Here is a 22,996-nt window from a genome sequence, read left to right on the forward strand (position 1 = left end):
CGTGTAACATGTAAATTTTTCGCAGTAAAACGGCGAAATTTTTTCAATATCTTCTACAATGAGGTCTTCTTAAGGCCTAGACTTCGAACGCATGCACTAACGATTTCTTTGAGTATATACTCGTCACTAGGGAACGGCCTACCCGAGCGTGTTGTGTCCAACGAACTACCTGTATCCTTCAACAGTAGACCCCAACTGTTAATGTTATTTTAATGCGGTGACTCTTCAGTAAACAGCCGACGGTACTCGCAACGTCTACGTGTCATATATTTGAATGTAAAGCCAAAGGACACACTGAATCTTCTTCTATATTGGCCACATTTCTACTGACGGAATTGTGTGGCACAATTTGCTTTTCCATCAGCATCACATAAGTGTCTATATACATAGCTTAAGTCTACTCCACACATCCAGGTTATTTGAAATGTTCTTCCATGCAGGTAGCCACTATCTTATTTTGTTGTGTATGAAACTGTAGAAGCCTAAAATTCCACCACAACTTTGTAGGCGTACTGTATTTATGGAAACACTAATGAAGTAAGTAGAAACTAACGGAAAAATCTTTCAAAATATATTTTCTGTTTTCTTGCAAGAATAAAACTAGCTTTATTTTTCGAAAATGTCCACTTATTGAGCTATTATGCTGAACTGTATATGTTCAGAATCCTCCATAGTATTATAGTCTTAGAAAATATCTAATCTCAATGAACGTAGATAAAATGTATGACGGTTTTGGTTCTTCCCCTGCGTATCCAAAGTGGCAATTCTTTCATTCGTAAACTATCCTTACGAATTTTGTAAGAAACTTCATAAGCTGTATTTCTTTGTACAAGTCTTGTTTGAGTTTTATTTTAAAGACAGATGTATGTATGTGTGTGCGTGTGTGTGTGTGTTTCCAAAATTCATAAAACAGACTCGTTTAGATTGTTTTATTTTGAAAGAGATTTCTGAAAACAACAAAGCTTAATATAAGAATGTAAAGGGAAATCTCTGCCTGTCGCGTCGTCAGTCTTATTTCATAGTCTATTAGTTTTACGAGGGGCATAGCTCTACGCTAATCCAGAATCTGTTATAAAGTTAGTCCCTTTTTATATAGCATCAGTGCAGGCATTAACTTTAAACTACAATAAAACAAATTAATTTACCCTAATATTTGTAGCCGCTAAGTTAGCAGAACAAGTGTATAGTATAATGGTCAACACTGTAATTTAAAAGGCATTCGGAAAACTTTGAAGATGAAGATGAGATAAAGAAGCAAGTTTGGAGCCAGTATTGGAGATACCATATACAATATAGAGGAATTAAATAATTAAATAGTTTTCTTGTACAGATAATCACTTGAGCACGTTAATTAGTATTTCCCTGATATAAGAGAAAGTATCAAAAAGTTCGCACAATCACCTAAAGGTGACGAACTACGAACTAAGTTGAATATGCATTTTATAGGTTCCTTGTCCTTGTATGTTAACCATGAAAATTCTGGACTCGTTAGAACATCGCTTTCTTTCTTTTTCTTTTTTTCAGGTGAATCACCTAAGGTGCGATAATTGACAAGCTTGAGGCAAGGAGCGTCATTAAGTTCCCCCATCTTCAGGGGAAATCAGCAAAGTAAAACCACGAAGAAATGAAAGAAGTCTATGGGGAAAAAAACCCATCCTGTGAGATGGTATCCAAGTGGAAAAGACAATTCCAATCTGGACATATGATCACAGCGGGCTTTCTAGATCTGGAAGACCATCTTTCACTGATGATGACGCTTTGACGAAGAAAGTTGAGAAGACCATGATGATAGACAAGGAGGATAACCATTGAAAGTGTTATGTGTGCAATAGGTACTAGGTATGAGTTATGAATCTGCCTGGAATATCAATCACAACCAGCTGCATATTCAGAAGTGTCAGCACGCTAGGTACCACGGCTGTTCACACCCTTTCAGAAGAGAAATCGCGAGGACGCTGAAAAAAAAAATGTTGCATAGCTGTGAGGTGGATGAAGAGGACTTTTTCGACAACCTAGTGGCAATAGATGACCGTTTGGTTTATATTTATAACCCAGAAACAAAGGAAATGAGCAAACAATGGAAACACTCCTCCTCCCCCACTCCTAAAAAGACTGCATTTTTTTTAACAAATCGGGCTTACAGAAAGTGAAGAATCACTGGCAACAACTTGTCGTTAGCCACGGTGCCTACAGAGAGAAAAACTACTACCATGATGGTATCAGAATTCTTCAGAGTGGTTTTCTTTTAGGTGATTGCACGAAGTTTTTGACGCATCCTCGTACAACCTGACTCCTCTTAGTATCAAAATCATATATGTATTTTTGACAGAGGGCTCTGTTTGCAAAGAACTTTAATATTAAGGGTGTTTAAAATAGCTTCCTAAATTAATATAAGCTTCTATCAATTAATGATACAATCTTACTGTTTAATAATGCACCTCCTAAGCGGCCAAAAGGGAATCACAAATTATTTTCCTGGTAGTGTCAAAAAATAAGAAACCAAAGATTCAATTAAAAATTGGATATTGGAAAAGGAGGCAAACTATACTAAAAACGAGCAAAATGCCCTGAAAATTATTTGTAAAAGAAGAACAATTGTGACGAACACTGGAAAGTATAAAATTATCTGGTATAATTTAAATTGAAACCTGCCATGACTTCTGCACTCACACTCACAAAGTAAATTGATATTGTCAATGAGGGATCAAGGTGGCTACCAGGCTTATAAGTATATGAGCGTTATGCTCTCATTTTTTTATCAATTTTAATCTCAGTCAGTTTTTACTTTTAGACACATTTATTTAGATACCGGTACTTAGCACATTTTAATTATGTCCGGCACCGCTTATGTCCTTTAACCCTTTAATTGACAAGCATGGATACATTACCGTTAAAATGTTTGGTTTGTTTTTATTGTTAAAACACGTTTTCTTGACCGTGATTTCGTAATTTTTGAAGTATTTTCGTACTTTGGATACAAAATATAGGATGTCAATTTCCAAGCAACATTATCATAAAATAGATAATCATGTATTACTGCTGAACAGTGTTGCTCGTAATATGGCCAATTATCATAAGAACGTAATTAGCAGGAGTTTCGTTGAAGTATCTTCCTACAGAGCAATAAACCACAAACTAAACAAACTTTCATAGAACATGGGAGATAAAATATTCTACAGTACAAAATATGACTCTCCTCTGTTGACCAAAATATCTAAACAAGCAATCCACAAATCACATATATGGATATTATATGAAAGCAATATTGCCAATTAAATGATCACTGGAGTTAGAATTCGTGCGAATAACGCAATAGAAAGCGATGTTTCTCATAAGCAACATGACCAAATGAAGAGTTAACTTTAAAATCACTAGTGGTAACAAGTTCACTTATAACCAGCAACCATCCACATAGACGGGTCGTTTTGAAAATCAATTTTATTCTAAAACAATATTAGCGACAAAGTCGACTATACTCATATAGCTGCGACCAATAACATATGATAATACCCGCAAGAAAGTGAAGGAAAGGAAAGGAAATCTGCCATATACTAAAGTTTATTATTGATGTTGAAGGTAAGAAGTTTAAGCTAATTAATTATCTATAAAAGTAGAAAAAAGTTATTATTACAGTAATTTCACTCAAAAAATATTAGTAATACTACAATCCGGACACATGTTACTTTTAACAACACTTGATAATACAATTGATTAAAATGTCATTCGTAAAGAATTTCTTAGCTTTTATTCAATCTATTGTCTCTACCGTCATTTTGAAAATTTCAACTGAAGAGTGAGAAAATAAAAGGTTTCAACATTTACATTTTTATATTTATTTAAATGTATGTTTTCATATTGAACGATCCAGTTAGGATATGTAGGTAGACAGGTGTGAAGGTGTGAATACCATTGTGGTTAACCAAAGATACTTCTCGTAAATTTAATCTCACTTTTGATAAAATTGTCCAATTCGTGGATATTTACAAAACCACATATTCTTTTAATGAGTACTGCGCTTGTAACCTTTTCCAAAGAACTCTAATTGTAAATAAGTTCAAAATTTCTGTTCAAAAGCAGTATGTGTCAAAATACTGTAAGTGCAGATAATTTTAATCATTTAGTCTGTGCTGGTTATATAAAAAATAAGAGAGACAAAAACATTTAGGTTCTATTTTTGAGAGGTGATCTATTTTATGCCTGTACTAGTCAGACAAGCATTTTCACTTATTTACTTAACTTTTCTTCATAGCTAAGGTCTATTGAAATTTATTTTTCAATCGATTTTACACTTACGTTTGCCAAATCATTTTTTAAATATAAATTTACATGTATGTGTGCTTATTCCCAATTACAATACAATATTTGAGGCGCCTAGTATCAAAGCCGCAAATTCATTTTTTACCGAAATTGAGTTATATGTCGCTTGTTATATGTTTGATTTAAAGGAATTCCATGAAAACAGAATTTTGTTTAAAAGCTTAATATTTCATGCTAAAAAAAAAATAGTTCAAAAAAACTAGTTCAGTACCGAGCATAAGTTATCCGTATGCTACATAGGTACTGCCCTTAGATGTTACATCATGCCGTTGCAGGATGTCTGACATCTAACAGTTTTCCGTATATCACATGCATATACTTATGTTACCTTCGTCAGCTATATGTTATATACGTCCATTTGTATGTGAGATCCTGACCGCCTACATTGTTTCATACGGAAAGTACGTATAGATGGAACATTTATACAGAAAGTATTATAAAACATGCGTTTTCAGTTATACGTCTGCTGTATGTTAAGTCCAAAAACTACAGGAATTACGCACGTAACCTATCTTTTTAAGTACGCCACCTACAAGTTTCTTTCTGAGTGTGTATATTGAGCTTCATTACACGTTTTGCGAGATTACTCGAAACTAAGCGACATGGATGTAGCGGATTTTGATACTAGGCGCCTCATTTAATCAATTCACGATAAGGCTTTGTATTGTTAATTATGTCATAATTAAATGTTTTATGAACTATGTATAATAACTGATAACTCCGAACATGTTCACGAAGAAGTGTAAACACATACAGACTTCATTAAACAGCACAAAACTAGTTACATCACTAGTTTAACTTCGTGAGCAGTTGCGTTTCTACATGGTAGATAAACAATGTTTTTGCAGTTCGGTTTACCAAAACTCCTTTATGCACCTTCTGCTCTGTCCGTCGGTCTCTCCATCCGTCCGTCCGGGAGACAAGAAGTCTGAAGAACTACTCGATGAATTACCATCAATTTTGACCAAGAAGTGAATGGACAAGAGTTACGCGTCTAGATCGTTGATGAAGGTAATATTCCAACCGGAAAGGCTGGAAATCAAATCATTTCTGGCTTTATACGTTGATCAATATAGAACAGAAACGATAATAGACAGCGAGAAACGGTTTCCTACAACCGATTTGTCGAAAGAGTCGATTTGTCCCAATAAGAGTCCCAAGAATACATTTTCTCCACATCCTTAACTGTCTATTATAGGAGGAAGTGACAGAAATTAACTACAAATTCCGGTTTCAATATTGATCTACATAGAGCAAAAGCAATAAGGGAAAGCTTAAAACAGTTTTTTGGGAATCGATTTAGGCCTCCTAAGACCAGGTACTGTCTTCAGTCTAACACTGGAAGTGGCAGAAATCAACCATTTCCAGTTTTAACGTTAATCGCTATAGAATAAAAATGTTAATGGATATCAAGAAGCAGTATTCTGGATTAAATTAAGCGTCCCATGAATATTTCACTAGTTTTATTACATCCAGTATTGCTCTTTCAACCCTACTCTTCCTAACACTTCCTTGTTTGTTTCCCACTGGACTCAGTTAAAGTTAAAAATAAAATCATAGGGTACCCATACAATACAGTGATTATTTTCCCTAATATAAATTATATCTATTTCTGAAATCCCTTTAAAACTTACATTGTTTAAGTTACACAACAGCATTTTTTCACTCTTCTGCAAAAATAATTTCTCATTAACGTAAGTCATTAGTTGGAGACCACATCAGTTGAGGCATAAAAGAACTCATGCAGAGATTTGTGACTAATACAGAAAATGGACGCACTGTTCAAGATCCCAAATTTCATCATATTCCCTACTTTAACTGGAATTTTAATTAATTCCGTGGAACAGTTATCTATACGGTTATATTTTATGTCATCCAGTCTTGATATTACCTAGGTATATGACACATTTTAATTTTACCATGAAGAATACGTTAAAAATTATTTTGAGACAAACTGTAACAGTCATCGTCTGAGACAGCAGCAACAATGTTCAATTCTAACCTAATCAAACCTAAGCGTATCGCTACGTCGTGTGTTAAGTAAAGTGTATTATCAGACTAAAAAAAGGGTTAAGAAGCATTGCTTTGTAGATTTAATTAATAATGGTAACACTGGTTATGGTTCAAATTGTGCAGAATAACATCTGTGACAAAGGCGAGTATGTTCAAACTCATATCCAGGAAGCCTCAGGATTTCTTAAAATACTGTAATCCTTTTTAATGAAAAAATGTATCATTCATGAATGCAACATAGCAATTATGATACCTAAGTTTTGTTCTTCAAAATAATTCATTATTTGCAACTCTTTCGAAAATATACCAGGTTTTAGTTCACGTCGTTTACTTCACAGAGAAGGACTTTCTTCAAACTATTGACGTTTAGGGCTATAAGGAGAGAGATATAGGATGATGCAGAAAAGAAGCAGTAAGTGCATTCGCTACGAGTAATAGGAGTACATTTAATAATCATAGAAATAATAGTATAAAAGCTTATGAACAACAGCCACTGTTTACTGTACACATTAATTTCGGTACGTTATCTTAGAGAACTGTTTGTTTTGATCAGTAAGAAGCAGAAAGATGAGTAAAAGTCCATAATATTTAGTGATCCTTTTAATTGAAAAGGAACCAGAATTTTTTGGTTTTAAATTTTTATTGGGCTTTTAAAAATAAAATAGTGAATATTTAATATGTTTAGTATATTTCACTTTTTTTTGTTATTTTCAATAATATCAGATCATACAAGATATGCTACTCTTTCATTTAGACTCGTTCTCCAAAAGGAATATTTATTGGTTTATAAAAACGTATACATGACTTCATAAGCAAAAACTTCGCAGAACTCACACAGAAAATTAAATATTTATAAATATCTGAAATTATTTGTAAGCGTAATGTACACCAAGTCCATCAAAGGAAATGTGAGCAACAGCTGGAGCAGCAGAGTAAGCAACACCTATCAGTCCAGCAGGAGCAGCAACTGCTGTTTTAACAGGTGCATGGTACGTTGCGACAGCTGCAGGTGCGTGGTACGTTGCGACAGCTGCAGGTGCATGGTACGTTGCGATAGCTGTAGGAGCATGTACGGTGGCTACTGCTGGTGCTGCATGAACCACAGCTGGGGCATGGTAAGTTGCATAAGCTGGTGCGTACAGAAGGGCATCGTTATTAACTTTGGTGACAGACTTCCGGACGCTAGAGAATGCAGAGTCGACTGCCTTGGAGTAGTGAGATATTGCGGAATTTCCTAGAGGACCTCTGATGGTGCTTTCATGAGTAGCTCCTATATGATGATCGATAATGGCAGCGGGTGGTACATAAGGAATGACACCTCCTTGCACAACGACAAAGAAGGAAAGCAAAGCTACAACCTGCAAGAAAATAAGAACATATATTATTATTCAGATAATCATTTGGAATCCATTGATATGTTAAGCTCGGGAAAATCTAGATATCACTGACTACTTTTCATGACTTTAAAGATATTAAGAATTCTAATGATTATTGAAATTACCTAAAATTATTTTAATATCCTTTAAATTTAACGTTTCGTATGTACTTTAAGGTAAAGGAGAAAGATGTTTATTAAAAGTAAATGATCATGAAAAATGTTGGAATGAGAATTTAGGAGCAAAATCTTTGAAATAAAATGAAATCTTTCAATTTTACGTCCCTCAGTTATGCCGTGACAGTGATGATGAGAAATGAATGAAATGGTTGAATGAAGAAAGTGAATGGAAACGGAAGAACCCCAGTGTTTGTCCACCATAAAGTTAACTTAGCGCAAGCGGAGATTGAGCCAGGTACCCTACATACTAGAGGTGAACGCTTTACCACGGAACCACCGCGGCCCCCAAGAGAATTTAGGAGGAAATAGACATACCTCGAGAAAACGCATGAGCTCCATGTTGTACAGCATAAGCTCGCATAACCTGGAATCGAACTCCACATATCAGAGGCGAGAGTTCTACTACTAAGCCCTCTTGATTCTATTAAAATTGTTTCGTTCACTGCGTTTGTTAATAAAACGGCATCTCATGCAGCTCACGCCATATGGACTTTGTGGCGGACAAACATCGTGCTCGTAGGTTTTCTCGAGGTTCTCCTGTTTCCTCCCACTTTCTTCATTCCACCATTTTATTCATTTCTCATCATCGCCGTCTCCTTTAGCCTAGTCGGCATAACCGTGGGACTTAAAACTCAAAGATTTATTTATGTATCTTATGCAGCGATTGAAGAATGCATTTAAATGCTTAGGACAAAATACAGTGTATTATTTCTTGGTTTAATATCGGTACAATCTATCACAACTCTGGAATTCACTCATTTCTACACAACAAAATTTATGAAGTAACGTATATCAATTCTTCAAATGACATATTTTTATATTTTGTATGCTATTGGAAACTCTCAATGTAAGAAACTTTTCGTAACTTCTCTGTCGAAATTGTTTCTTATTATACATATATTAGTAATTACACAGCACCGACGATAATAATATTGTGGATCAGAACACTCATTCTCAGGTTTACATTACGCAAAATGTAATTTTATGCCATTGTCATAATATTTTTTTAAACTACCTCCCACTCTGAGGAATTATTCCTGTGTAGGCCTTGGTTAGCTACAAATGTTTGAGATAACATTGTAATTGTGTTCATATTTCTTTTTGCCCATTTAATATTTATTAATTTATCTATAGGCGAAGGTCTGAGCAGATACGGCTTCGTTGATATTTTACACAAAAGACTACAATAAGATGAAATAAGTTTCAGAAGAGTATATTCTACGTACGACAGATATTCATTTACTTTTCATAGAAATATTTTTATGAGTTTAAAATACGATAGAGAAATAGTATGAATTATAGGAAAACATTCTGAATCTTTGAAATTCATTTCTACAAGATTCTGACAATAAAAAATTGTGTATTTCATGGATAATGATGTATGGGATGAGTAAAACTAAATAATTTCAGATTTTTTCACCAAAAAATGTGCTGCTTTCTTATTTTATGCAATACTTTTATATTATGTACATTAATACAACAATTTTAAACACAGTGAATTGTTCCAGCGAACATAAGGTAAGCAACACTTCCGGTAAAAATGAGTTATTAGATGGAATGGTTTGTGATCAAACCACAGAAGAGTATGTAGACAGTTTTATTTAGGAAATTTAGCTTCAATAGCAGGGTAAGCTTGTTTGGTATTGTTTTGAATTGTAAAGGAGTGATTAACCTTCTTTTCCACTTTAGTCAAAAGTTAGAAAATGTGACAAATGTGACATACCATTATGTTTCCCAGAGCCGGATTTATATATATAGGCCTGAGATTTTTAGGATAACTTGTTTTTATATCAGCTCTCTTTAATGTCGCATATCTACTACAGCGAGCATCTATACGTGCACGGATCGAACTATATATAATATTCACTAGGTACGCAATATATTATTTTCATTTAATTTATTGTTTACGGAAGATAATTCAATGAAAGAATAAACAGAGTAGTCCATTAAGTTATTAGGCTAATTTAATGACTCCCAGTATTTTTTGATTAATGACACTTTACTGAACGCTAACGACATCGCGACACATTTTGATTAAGTACTGTACTATTGATTATCATACCGTCTAAAACGTGTTGAATCTTTGGAGGTTAAAACTGAGAAGGCATATATTATTATTTGGAAATAACATGATACATCTGCATACAACTTCTGTGGTTTCCACAAGCCTCTTTTGAAACTAACGAAACACCAATTAAGAAGCTCTGCAGAAACCGAAACAAGTCACTCTGGCCGGTGTCAGGTCCTGGCCATACGGTGAATACAATAAAACCTCCCAGACAATGTCTCTCAATTCCTGACTAGTCGTTACAAAGATATACGACACTTTCTTAGCATCTGTTCCGGGTGTTTCTTCTGAATTGTTCCGTTCATTTACGCTAACTACCGACAGTACAGGTTTGACTCTATTGTCATGCCCAGTTAACGAAATGCATAGCATAACTTTCCTGAGCGTCATTACAAACAAAATGGTAGTTTTCCTCGCTACAACCATAATCTTTTTCGCATATCGTTGGCGTAGTTATTTACTTTTCACCACTCGTGATCAACTACATTAGAAATGGCTCGATTTCGTTATGTTGTAATAGAGATTCGCAGATAGAGATTCAATCAAGTAAATGTCATTGAGTCAGATCAAATCGCACACTAACATCGAGCTTCTTTTTGTTGCCAGCTTTTTCCAAATAGTTTAACTCTGTTTAGTGATTGATGTTTTAGGCCGTTGGGAGATATCATGGGTGCTTACATGTCAGTCTTGCGCGACATTTGCAAGAATATCATGTAGTTTTGCTGTGATTGGTCAGCTACTACGAGGATAATTTCGGACATCAAAATTTCCAAAACGATAGCGATTGAACCATATTTTGGCTGTTGGTTTTAACATACCTTGCCCATGAACAGGACAAATTTCTTCAAGGACCTGCTCAGCATTTGCTCCTTTAACAAAATAAGGTTGTACAATGTAGTGTAGTTTTGCTAGAAGGTTAGCTCATTTTCAGGACATAATACCCTACATCTGATTGTAAGAATTCCAACACTTTTCGGACTTCTACTAGTTTCAGCTGTCAAGCGGTGTTAAGCCTGACCCGCCGCATCTCATATACCCTGAGATTTGGAACACTAACGCCAGAAAAGTCTTAATACTTTTTAGACTACCTGATATCTTACATACAGGATAGATCATTTTATCTTGAAATGCCATTGTAATTTTTAAACTAATCGATTGACACACTTATTTCGTACCATGCAAATATTGACAGGGGACATTATTTGACATACTATAAAATATCATTAATATAACCCTGTTGCCAACCAAATAAAAAGTTATCTTTATCTAAATACCACTACGTCAGGTTCTTTTATATTTTATATTTGCATATTCAACGAAATCTCACACGTCACACTTATATACAATGTTACAAACTAAGAAAGCTACAATATCACAAACATTAAAAAAATAACCAAATTTTGAAGGATTCTACAACGCAAGTGAGACGGAACATTAGAGGAAGAATAAAAATCAAAAGTACCTTTTTGTCGAGTACTACGATCACCGTATGATGTACGAGCAAGTAGAAACGAAGTTACAAGGAATTGAAAATCTCACTTTCTTCAAACGATTTTATATTGAAAATAATCTTAGGTAAATATCACATCCAACTAAATAGGTAGATTTCAGTATACATAAAGATAACAATGCTGTTTACCAGCAGAACAAATCTGTCTTCAACATTAGAGGAGACGGGTAAGACCGTTTCCATATTTTTTTTTTAAGTGATGTTCAAAATATTTAAGAAGTTGATAAAGAATGTTGTCGAGAATCAAGGGAGCAAAGTTGTCTTCGACATTGGGAGACGGGCAAATTTGAGGCTTATTCTGGGGGTACATCAATTTCATATCACTTTCCTTTGTGTGGCAATCGGACTCAAATCATCACATTTCTCGTCAAAAGACACATTTCAAATCATATTATTGGGGAGACAATCCCCCCACAATTTCAGGATTCTAGAGGACATGTTCCCCTCATTAACCTGGGATTTGCGCCAGTGCTGTTTACAAGAATTTAACTACTCAAATCGTCCGGAGATATGAAAAATATTGGTAAAAAATGATATATTGTTTAAAGTGGCATATTTACGGAAACTTTTTAAAAACAATTGTTGTTTTCCGTTGCTTCTATAACATTACAACAATAGGTTTTATTACGTGTAATTACAACAAATTCTCAAAATTTTAATCAGTGTTGCAAACGTACTCAATCTCTACCATATCTCCATAACCTTTTGAATTATCAAAATGCTGTAAACAACATTATGATATTTCTATCCATTGAAAACCATCTATGTAATTTGATTAGATATTTTTCTAAACAATTAGTTTCTAAATGAACACTTTTGAAAAGAAAAGTCAAATATTCAGTCCCTTGCTACTTCGTTATTATTCATTCCAAATACGTCATTGATACTTTGGAAGTGTATTGCTCCGTCCGTCTTACTTGCGTTATTACTGTTGTAGAGGCCTCCAAAACTTGGATCTTTGCTTTCAATCAAAATTATAGAACATTAAGAAGAGTGGTGGAATTATAATTTAAACTGATCATACTACCTCCATCCAGTCAAAAAAAAAAAAAAAAAGACCAGTAACGGAGCATTCGTAACACATTAAACTGTTTAAACTTTATAATAAGGAATCTATTTTCCAATCTTGAATTTACTGTCGTTACGCATGTTTATTGGTATGTTTTAAGCAATTTTCTACGTTACAAATATGACAACAAAGTGATCAAGATCTTTTATCCAGCTGAATATATAGTTTTAAGAAAGATTGATTAATTCTTTTAAGTGAAATGAAACCTTAATTTATATTCTGAAAATTGTATGTTAAGAAATTGATTTTTTTAATTATAATCTTGTTGTAAAAATCACCTTGAACCATGTAAATTTAAATTCTTCTGACAAGGATCTTAACCTGCGAAATTGACAATTATCTTATATTTCATCATATACTATAATGTTTTTCCTCTAGTCTGTTGTAAATGATGTTCCATTAAATTTACAAAGTGCTGTTTTTCCCTAAGAGCTGTCCAAAGCACTTAAAATAAAACTAATAATAATAATAATAATAATAATAATAATAATAATAATAATAATAATAATAATAATAATAATAATAATAATAATAATAATATCATATATATCCTCTCTTACTACTGGAGACAATGTTTTGCGATTTGTTAGTAAAGAATTTGTCTGAACTTGAAGTTTCGCACGAAATTAGAAGGTCCCGTATGGGAATCTCCTTTTTCTTCCATTAAGTCAGACATTTAAAATCGCTGAAACACATGTTTCTTTATTTTAAATGAGAAGTCCAAGTATCAAATTTCATTTTTCTTAACTTCCAAGTTGTGGACATTTTATTATAATATTGCAAACCCGATCTCTTTTCTTCCATTCTAAAAACAAATAACAGAAAATGCTAAAACACGTGTTTACTTATTGTAAATGAGTAGTTTGAATACCCAACTTCCTGTGTCTAACCTTAAGGGATTTTAAAACATGGACATCTTATTGTACTAATTGCAAAACTCATGTTCCTCCTTGCACGTGAAATTTCCTAAAATAAAATCATTCCTTAGTGGTACCTTACGTTACAAATCCTATGCACTGTCCAAATTTAAAGATTTTCGCTTAAACGGTTTCTCCTAGGAATTAGTGACTCAGTCAGTCAGTCAGTCAGCATTTTTGTTTCTATATAGTGATTATTATTATATAGAGTACTCTCTTTCTCCTTGTAGTCATCTGCTAGATACTTTTATAGAGACTTATAATTCTAATATTGTTTTCAGAATTATATATATGTTTTGTTTTATGTGTTAAATATATAAAGTTAGGATGATCAACAGAATTAGTACCGATCATCTACTTAAATAACACTTGTATGGTAGCCTACTCAACGAGGTGAACACAAGTAATTTCTAGGTCAGCATATGATATTTGCAGTTGGTCAATGATCCAATCCATTAACTTTAATGCACTATGGTCCTCTCGGAGCTTCTGTCCTGCTTTCTCGTTATGGATACTGATTAGATCACGTGAAACTTCTAGGTAGCGAATATTACGTAATGTTTGTTAATATTTTTTTTTAAAAAAAGGATAAGATTCAATTCTTTATTTCCTTTACAATCAATGCCAGTCATTTAGATATCAATCTTTGATTTTTACTAATGTTTAATGGTAATTGCGGCTTATAACGAGTTTCAATTATTGTAAAAGTCAACATGAGAATTCTCCATTCAATAAATGGTTTGGTTTCTCATCTTTGGTATTGAAGGTTTATATTCAAATATTGGTAGACGCCCCATGTGGTTCGAATTGTATGCTAAGAACTAATACCGAGCTTCGTTTGGAAAGAAATGTTAAATTCCACGCAAATGAACAAAAGTGACGAATTAGGAAAGAAGCTGGTTTATTATCAGCCATGATTCTGGAAACTATTGAGGTAAAACTACAATGTGAGAACAATCTCATCAGAATATATATATATATATATATATATATATATATATATATATATATATATATATGTGTGTGTGTGTGTATGTGTTTAAACAGTATATTAGAAAGAAAATATTATTTTTGCGCTTACTTTGTCCTGAAATTTAATGACCTTATTTTGCACATTGGTTAATATTCATGATGTAATACATGATATATATCAGTTTTCGTCTTTTTGAAGTGTATATAACATGTTTTTGAAGTTGAAGTACAGTACATGTGCATGTTTAGCACGTATTCCAAACCATACGTACATTCATCAACAAAAATAGATCCATATTCTGTACATTCTTTTGTCAGTGACCTCGGAATAGGCGACCGTTCTTATTTATTTTTTCCTCTGATGTAAAGAGACTGTACTGAACACTGGATTCCAATTCGTCATTATTTATTATAGAAAAAGAATATATCAATATATGTATAACAGTTGTTGCTGATGATTATACATGGATCAAACACAAGACTACGTGCTCAAAAATCATTGTGCTAGTTACTGAATTATACTGAAGACGTTAGATAACAATAACATTTTTAAAAATCCGAGAAATGAAGCTTATTAAAATTGAACAGAACGAAATGTGTAATTAATTTTCACCAGGCAACACGAGAAAAAGTTTGCTCTTAATATTAACTTGTATGAGTAAATTCAGTAGTATACCCAAACAGCGAGTTGCTTTCCCTACTGGTCTATTGGCATGCAAATGTACCTTTGGTGTACGCGCTCCCCGCTTCAATTCCTGATGAGATTTCAATGCACTACGGTGGTTAGGATTCTACTTTTAACTGTAGATCCATATAGGTCACATCCTCACGATAAACTTCGGCAAACAAATAAAATGAATGAAATGTTAGTTTAATGATCCACGATAATGCACATTTTATTCTAAAGGAGTCGGATGATTAATGAAAGTGAATGATTGTAAAGTTAATTTTTTTGTGTTCTCCCATTGGGAATAGAACCCGAGACTACGTGGACCAAAGGCGCACGTAGAACCACTAGATCTGTGGGGAGACCATCGATAAACACATGAATAAACAATATTCCCACCTCAATATAGTTTTGATTAATTGTAAAAATTTGTGACCATGATTATGAATTAATTTAATTTGAAATTTCTCATGAATATAGTTGTAGCTCTCGAGAATAACAGGCTTGAAACTTTAATATTTTATATTATTTTCTTATATATTTCAGCTATGCATACACAGTGTCAAAACAAGAACGACTTAGGGGATATGACAGCTCAGTGATAGAGCACTTAGCTCTGGTGCGTGGAGTCTCTGGTTCTATTCCCAGCCAGGTAAGTTTGTGGTGAATAACATCGTATCCGTGGATTTTCTCAGGATACTCTCGTTTCCTCCCACATTCTCATTCCACCACTCTTTATTCTCATTCCACCTTTCTTCCATCTTCATTCACTTGGCTAAATCATCGTCTCCTTTAGCCGAAAGAGCATAATTGTAAGACGTTAAACTGAAAAACGACTTAGCGAAAATAAATCCTCATGTTTCATCAAGGGAAGCAAATATTGATATGTCAAAAAGATAGACATCATAATTGTTTTGAATTGATGTGCTCAACATATTAATAACTCTTTTTCTAATGACAAAGGAACAAGTGAAATTTCCGGAAGAGTACCAAACAATAATAATAATAATAATAATAATAATAATAATAATAATAATAATAATAATAATAATAATAATAATAATAATAATAATAATAACTTCATAGTGCTAAAGTCACTAAGACCTCAAGACAAAACTGAAGCTGAAATCTGACATATTGGTATGCTGCTTGGCTTATTTTGTACATCGTCCTAATCATGTAATCACTGGGACGGATCTCACATACGTGTCATTTCGTTAACATTACGAGTTGCCATGTCATGAGGTGTCCTTTTATTTACACTTTCAAATTATATGCATTCCTACTATATTAACTTACGTCAATATGTAATGTCGCAAGTACTGAAGTTATTTTGATTAAACTTTCAAATAATCTCGGTAAGGTTCTAAGTGTCAAATTAAAGAATATATATTATCGTTTCTGAATTCAGATTATTTACCTAATAATATAAAATATTCATAAACTAGTAATAAGTTATACTTTCGAGAAATGACAAGACATTACACAAAGAAATTATTATACTACAGTAAAACCTGTCTTCAACGACCCTTTATTAAACGGAAAACTGTCTTAAACGGAAATATTTCACGTCTCCATGAATTTTGGAGAACAAAACGTGTAAAAAGTCCCTTCACTAAGCGGAAACTGTGTTACGCGGACAGCGGAAAGAAAAATAAACATTTAACGGAAAATTCTGAGTTCCGGACTACAGCGTTTAGAAGATGTTTAGAGAGTTTGTGAGACATATACATTACACTGTCTGCGATAAAATTTTCGTTCTTTTGTTAAATATTTCTGGACAGTGAAGACCTTCCCCAACCACTACTCATATTCACCCCCACAAATTGTCCTTAGTCCCCGCAACTTAATCAAGAATCATACGGAACGTCGGAAAGAAGAAAACGAGATAGAGGAAGAAGAGGAATACGATACCGAGTTCGAAGAAGAGTGTAGAATAAATACATATCAAGATGCTCTCAGAAGTTTAAAGGAACTGCAAAAATTTGCCTTACGGAAAAATGATTCTGATTCACTTAGTATAATTTCTCAGACAAAAATGTATGCGGAAAGTCAAGCAGCCAAGCAGCAATGTGCACAGAAAACCCTGCTTGGCTATTAGAAAAATAAAGAAAACGTGTGCATAGTATATTTTGTATTCATTTCAATTTTTTTGTGTATTTATTCGTAGAAGAAAGAAGTACTGTAATCGAACAATGTATGTACAGCAATATATTTTCTCAGTATGCCCCTTTATAATCATTTTTTTTTTTTTTTTTTTTTTTAAGGAAAGGTCTACCTCCACTAAGCGGAAACCTGACTTTAACGCAAATTTTTGCAAGTCTCGCTCGATTCCGCTAAAGACAGGTTTCACTGTATTATGCTGCAACACTTCGAAAAATCTGTTATTTCTACAGATGGATCAAGTAGGTTCAGAATTGTTGGCAATATATCATAAAAAAATTACCAATATGTTTTATCTTCCGAATATTTAAGTGGAGGACAGGAGTGGCTACTAATATTTGAAAATGAAATCTGTGAGTTTTACGTCCCACGGTTATGCCGGTTAGGCTAAAGGAGACGGTGATAATGAGAGATGAGTGAACTGGTGGAATGAAGAAAGTGGGAGGAAACGGGAGAACCCCGAGAAAACCCACGAGCACGGTGTTTGTCCACCACAAAGTTCACTTGGCGGAGGCTGGGATCGAACCCGCGACCCCAAGCACCAGAGGTGAACGCTCTACCACTGAGCCACCGCGTCCCCTACTAATATTTGAGTTGGTTAACTAATCCGATAGAATGACCCATTATAAGTAATTTACAGAGTTGTGATATTATTTCGCATTTGTTCGATGAACCTATAAATTTCAGTATTCCAATGGAAACGCTAAATTCAACCAACCAATCTGACCAACGGGTGCACACGTAAAGTCTGGATTCACTTTAGCTGATCAACTATATTCATAAAGCTACGGAGCTTTCGATTTGACAACACACTTTTTTGTTCTCCAAACAAACAATCCAAAGTGTAGATGTACAAATGAGAGCAGATGCTTTTGTATATACTAAGGCGCATTAGCTTCTTACCTTAAAATACATGTTGCGATTCACTCACTATGGAATCTCAAACTGAAAAACGACTGTTCTGATTTTTTTCGAGATTATTGCTGGCTTTATATATGTGTTTGTTGTTGCGCAGGCATACTGTTATAGTACTATTACACAAAACAAACAAACAAAACCAAAAAAATGTAACTTTCGCTTTTTTATTACGAGTGATGGGATCATTAAATTTTCTTCAGAGATTTTTTTTGTTTTCCTTTTTCCTTGTTGTTCCTCCCCTGTTTTCCATCCCCAAGGCAAGATTAGCACATTTAGCACACATTGCCCAGAACATCCAAGTGACAAGTCTCCAGTAGCAATTTTTATGACAGACCATATAAACAGTGTTGCAAGTTCAAACAGAAATTACACCAAGGGCGATATGTTTACGTATTATATATTCTTCTTTACAAAAAAATGTTTACAAGAAAAAATACATATTATAAACATGTTTAAAAGTACGTAGATAGATTTATTTATGAACAGTGTCCTATATGTGTTGAAGACTAATAAATTCTACATATATGGTGAAAATAGCCAACGGTAATAATAGTGTTTCAAAAAAGTATTTAATAATTCAGTGTTACAAAATTATTAGGTATAGTTTTCTTAACACATATTTCAAAGTTTATTTTAAAACTATCTGTAGTAACGATTTGATTTGATTTGATTTTGAGTTTAACGTCCCGTTCAGCAGCGAGGCTATATGAGACGTGGACCTACTGATTAACGTGGAATCCGAACCACATGAGCTCCCGCCGGGAATTATCTGTAGTAACGAGTTTACATACACCGTGTATACGTGCATGTATGTATATATGGGTTAAAGTTTGCATGTATGTATATATTGGTAAATATCTCGGAAATTAAAGATGTACACAAAAAGATATTTCATATGCTCACTAAGTACATAACTCAAAATCTAATCCCATGCCAAATTTAGTCAGTTCTTCAGATCACATATGATTAAAGTCGACCAATATTTTACGAATCTCTCGGTTCACAAGTAAGTCGTTTAACAAACAATTTCTCCGAATAATTTTTCTCTCAGCTTATAAACAATATTTCAGAATACGAACGCAAATACTCGCCTGTATCGACAATTTTACGTTCTTAGCCGTGCTTTTGCACGTTTTCCGGAAACATGAGTGCTGCGTTCAAAAACTACTTTTTGTTCTGTTTCTCTCACTTTTTGTGTATTTTTGGCCCTTGTTCTCTTTCATTTAATTTAGTGTTATTTATTTGTTTATTCTTTATCAAAGAAAACACTTAAAAATGCATACAGGACCAGTTTCTGTAATGACTAAAACGAGTTAATACTATTTACATTGATTTCAATGGGAAAAATAAGATTGGTTTACGAACATTTCGTTATATTGTAGCGTTAAGGGATTAAGGAATTGTAGTCCAGGAAATCTAGAGCAATTTTACCCTCAACCTGGGCAAGATTGCAACACAAGTTTTTTAAACAGTTTTCGATTCAGGAATTACTACTGAATAACATATTCAAAATCCGACAAAATCGGACTACGGGAACACCCCCAAAACGGTTTCAAAATGGCGGACCATGGTTTTTTGAAAAAAATCGTAGACCTTTACGTTGGAGGCTCTAGTAGCCCTCTCAATTGATACAGACATGAATGATACCTCGTTGGAACGCTCATAGACCACAAATTGCAACGAAGTGACTTTTGTACCCATCATGCCCAACCCGTAGAAGAAGAAGAAGAACAAAGTCGATTTTTGTTTTTTCAATTAATATTTCTTGGACCCTGGCAACACTGTACGTCCTCATACTCCGGCAGAAAAATTCCTACGCGTAGACTAGACATTGGTAACAATAATATAAAAAAATGAAGAACGTAGGTTCAACTGTAAGGGAGATAAAAATTCGGAACCGCGGACAAAGGAGGGTCCCTCTGTATATTTTTTTACTGTGGTCTAACTTCTGTTTCTTAGATCTAGCATCCTCCCTAATTGTCACAGAGACATGAAACATACCGCGTTGGGAAGCTTATGGAACCCCCTTGCCAACGACGTATCGTTTGTGTCTCCTGTGCCCAACCTGTAGAAGAAGAAGAAGAAGAAGAAGAAGAAGAAGAAGAAGAAGAAGAAACCTTGAAAAAATTGGGAAAATCTACACTTTTACCTTTCTTGGGCTCTGATAACCCTGATAATCGTTGGGTATAGGGAGCACAAACGATACGTCGTTGGAAATGGGGTTCCATAAGCTTTTCTGCATATCACAGTCTTGCATGAACCTAGGCACTGAAGAACCATGGCTGATTCCCTAACACTTTTGTGTATCATCTGCAGAAGACTAGATCCTGACGATAACCTCATCACACTTCAAGAAAAGGGAGCTGAAAGAGTGAACAATGTCAGTAAGGCTTGCAGTAGTAACATTCTCGCCGCTATAAGTATGGTGGTTCATGTCTCTTGTCGCCAACGTTACATTGATAAAAAAGATATTGCGATTGCCCTAAAAAGAAAAACGTCATCGCCGATTCAAAAACGAGTTACTCACTCGTAGGATGGGTCCTTCAATAGTAACAGTGACTGCCTGTTTAGCGGAACGCCTGTCTTTTTTGATGACCGTCACGTGTTGAAATCAGAAAATGTGCGAGTGAAAACACAAGCATTGACACACAGTTCATTAAAGTGTTGAAATGAACGAAACGATACCAGGTCACAAACTGTCCGAGATCTAATTGAGTACTTCTCATCTAATTTTCATGCAGGAGATTGTGTCTATCACAGATCATGTAATATCAACTTTCGAACAGGTAAAGCAATTCCTCAACAATACTGCACCGACAATCAGTCAGCGTCAAAATAATTCTGGGCTGGCCGACCTACAAATGATGAGAGAATCCGATCATTTCAGCGCATCTGTAGTTATTTGGAAGAGCACGATGATGAGCAACTAACTGTGGGAGAACTTGTTACAAAAATGGGCACATTTCTTGTAGGGACAGATCACATTGCATATGACAGACGGCACATGAAGCGTCAACTAATGGAGTACTTCGGTGAAAAAATTATAATTTCTAGTGACAGTGGAAAAAGCGACTTCCACTGCATATGATGAAGAAAAGAAAAAATAGAATAATAGGAACCGTAGCTTGACTGATCAAATGCGACATAAAATCCAAACTACAAACTGGAAGTGATACATATCCTTCATCCAGCGACTTGACCATTCAGGAATTCCTTCAGTACATTCCACCTAGCCTTAAACTATTCTATGCCATACTTTTTGCCGGAAAGGACAATGAAACCAAAATAGCATCGATTGACCAGTGTTTCATGCAAGCAGCCAGACCAAGAGATATGTTAGCTCCTCTGCAGTAAGTGTTGCTGTGCAGCTGCACCACCACTATCGATCGACACGCTGCATCACCTGATTGACACGCTGCATCACCTGGGATTTTGCTCTTCATACACTGAAGTGCAGCGGTTTGAACGCTGTACTGCAAGTACATTTGATAATCGTGTGATCGAAATGCCAGCAGACCAGACTCTCCTCTTTGCAGCGGATAATGTAGACCATAATCTCCAAACGCTGAGTGGTTTAGGCACATTCCATAGTATGGAAATGTTGGCGGCCATTACTCCATCCACTACTACCAGTCTAACCATTCTTCGGAAGCCCGTCTCTGATGCTGATGTGAAGTCCCTTGCCAGTGTTCCCATTCACGCATACACTGAAGCCAGGGCTATTCTTGAAAAGGTCAACTGTGAACTGGTAACAGCACCATCACCGAACGAAAGCTCCCTGGATATTTTGTGGAAACTTTCCTGGCACTTTCCGTCACGCACACCAAACTGGTCAGGAATGATGCAGGCCATTCACGCAGATCCACCTCTTCATCATCCAGGGAAATCCACTGTTCTCTGCTTACCGATTATTGACCTCCATCCATCTGATATGTCATGCATCTATTCCACTTTAGTGTACCTTAATAATCTTGCGAGAAAATATAAAGTCACACCAATCATCACCTTAGACCAACCACTGTTTCGGAAAGCTTCACGTATCCTGCATGGCAGAGCACATAACACCAGTATTAAGGACACGGTTGTCCTGTTGGGCTTATTTCATACTCTGATGAACCTTCTAAGAGCAATTGGTTCCCTGATGGATGATTCAGGCTTACGTGAAATCTTGCATGAGCTTTATGGAGAAAGTAGCAAGAGCCTTCCGTGCGCACATGATGGTTGACCTCGCATTAAGTGCATTGCTTGTGTAAAATGTTTTTCTGCAGACCGATAACGGAACACACAGAACTATCAACGATGCTTACTCTCCCTACCAGAGTCTGATGTCGGGGAAGATTACTGTAACTGGGGCTAGTTCTTCACCTCTTCTTCAAGAAGCATGAGAAAAAATAGAAGCACGAAAGTCAGAATTTATTAACACATCAAAAACAAGTCAGTTGTGGCTTGCATACCAGCGCATGTTGACTACAGCAAGGAAACTTGTGGCAGCAGACCGAACAGGAAGCTGGGAGGATCACCTTGATGCTATAGCAGAGTGCATCCCTATATTCGCTGCAGCAGGACACTTCAATTATTTGAAGTCGACGTGCTTGTACCTGCAAACAATGTTAACGCTGCCATCAGTTAATCCAACAGTTCACGAAAGCTTTCAAAATGGGTTCGGAGTTATTAGAAGCAACCGTTATTGGGCTGGATTGTCCTCTGATCTAGTCATAGAGCAGGTTCTGATGAGATCGCTAAAATCCACTGGAGGTCTAACCCATGGGAGTAGAATGTCGGAGATGCAACGATCTTTGTGGGTGCTCTCAATGCCAGCGTGCTCCG

The 22,996-nt window shown here is 35.1% G+C and overlaps 1 protein-coding gene across 1 annotated transcript; it reads right to left on the reverse strand.

Moving 5' to 3' along the window:
- Window positions 1-3,549: 3,549 nt before the first annotated feature.
- LOC145691307 (cuticle protein 76-like) lies at window positions 3,550-18,254 on the reverse strand. Its single transcript, XM_081766889.1, has 2 exons — window positions 18,155-18,254; window positions 3,550-7,688 (listed from the first exon to the last, which is right to left on the reverse strand). Exons 1-2 carry the CDS (start codon window positions 18,164-18,166, stop codon window positions 7,197-7,199), a joined length of 504 nt encoding a protein of 167 aa, XP_081623015.1. The 5' UTR covers window positions 18,167-18,254; the 3' UTR covers window positions 3,550-7,196.
- Window positions 18,255-22,996: the final 4,742 nt, after the last annotated feature.

Source organism: Thermobia domestica, chromosome 1, assembly GCF_964235325.1.
Source record: "Thermobia domestica chromosome 1, izTheDome1.hap1.1, whole genome shotgun sequence".
Taxonomy (NCBI): Eukaryota; Metazoa; Arthropoda; class Insecta; order Zygentoma; family Lepismatidae; genus Thermobia; species Thermobia domestica.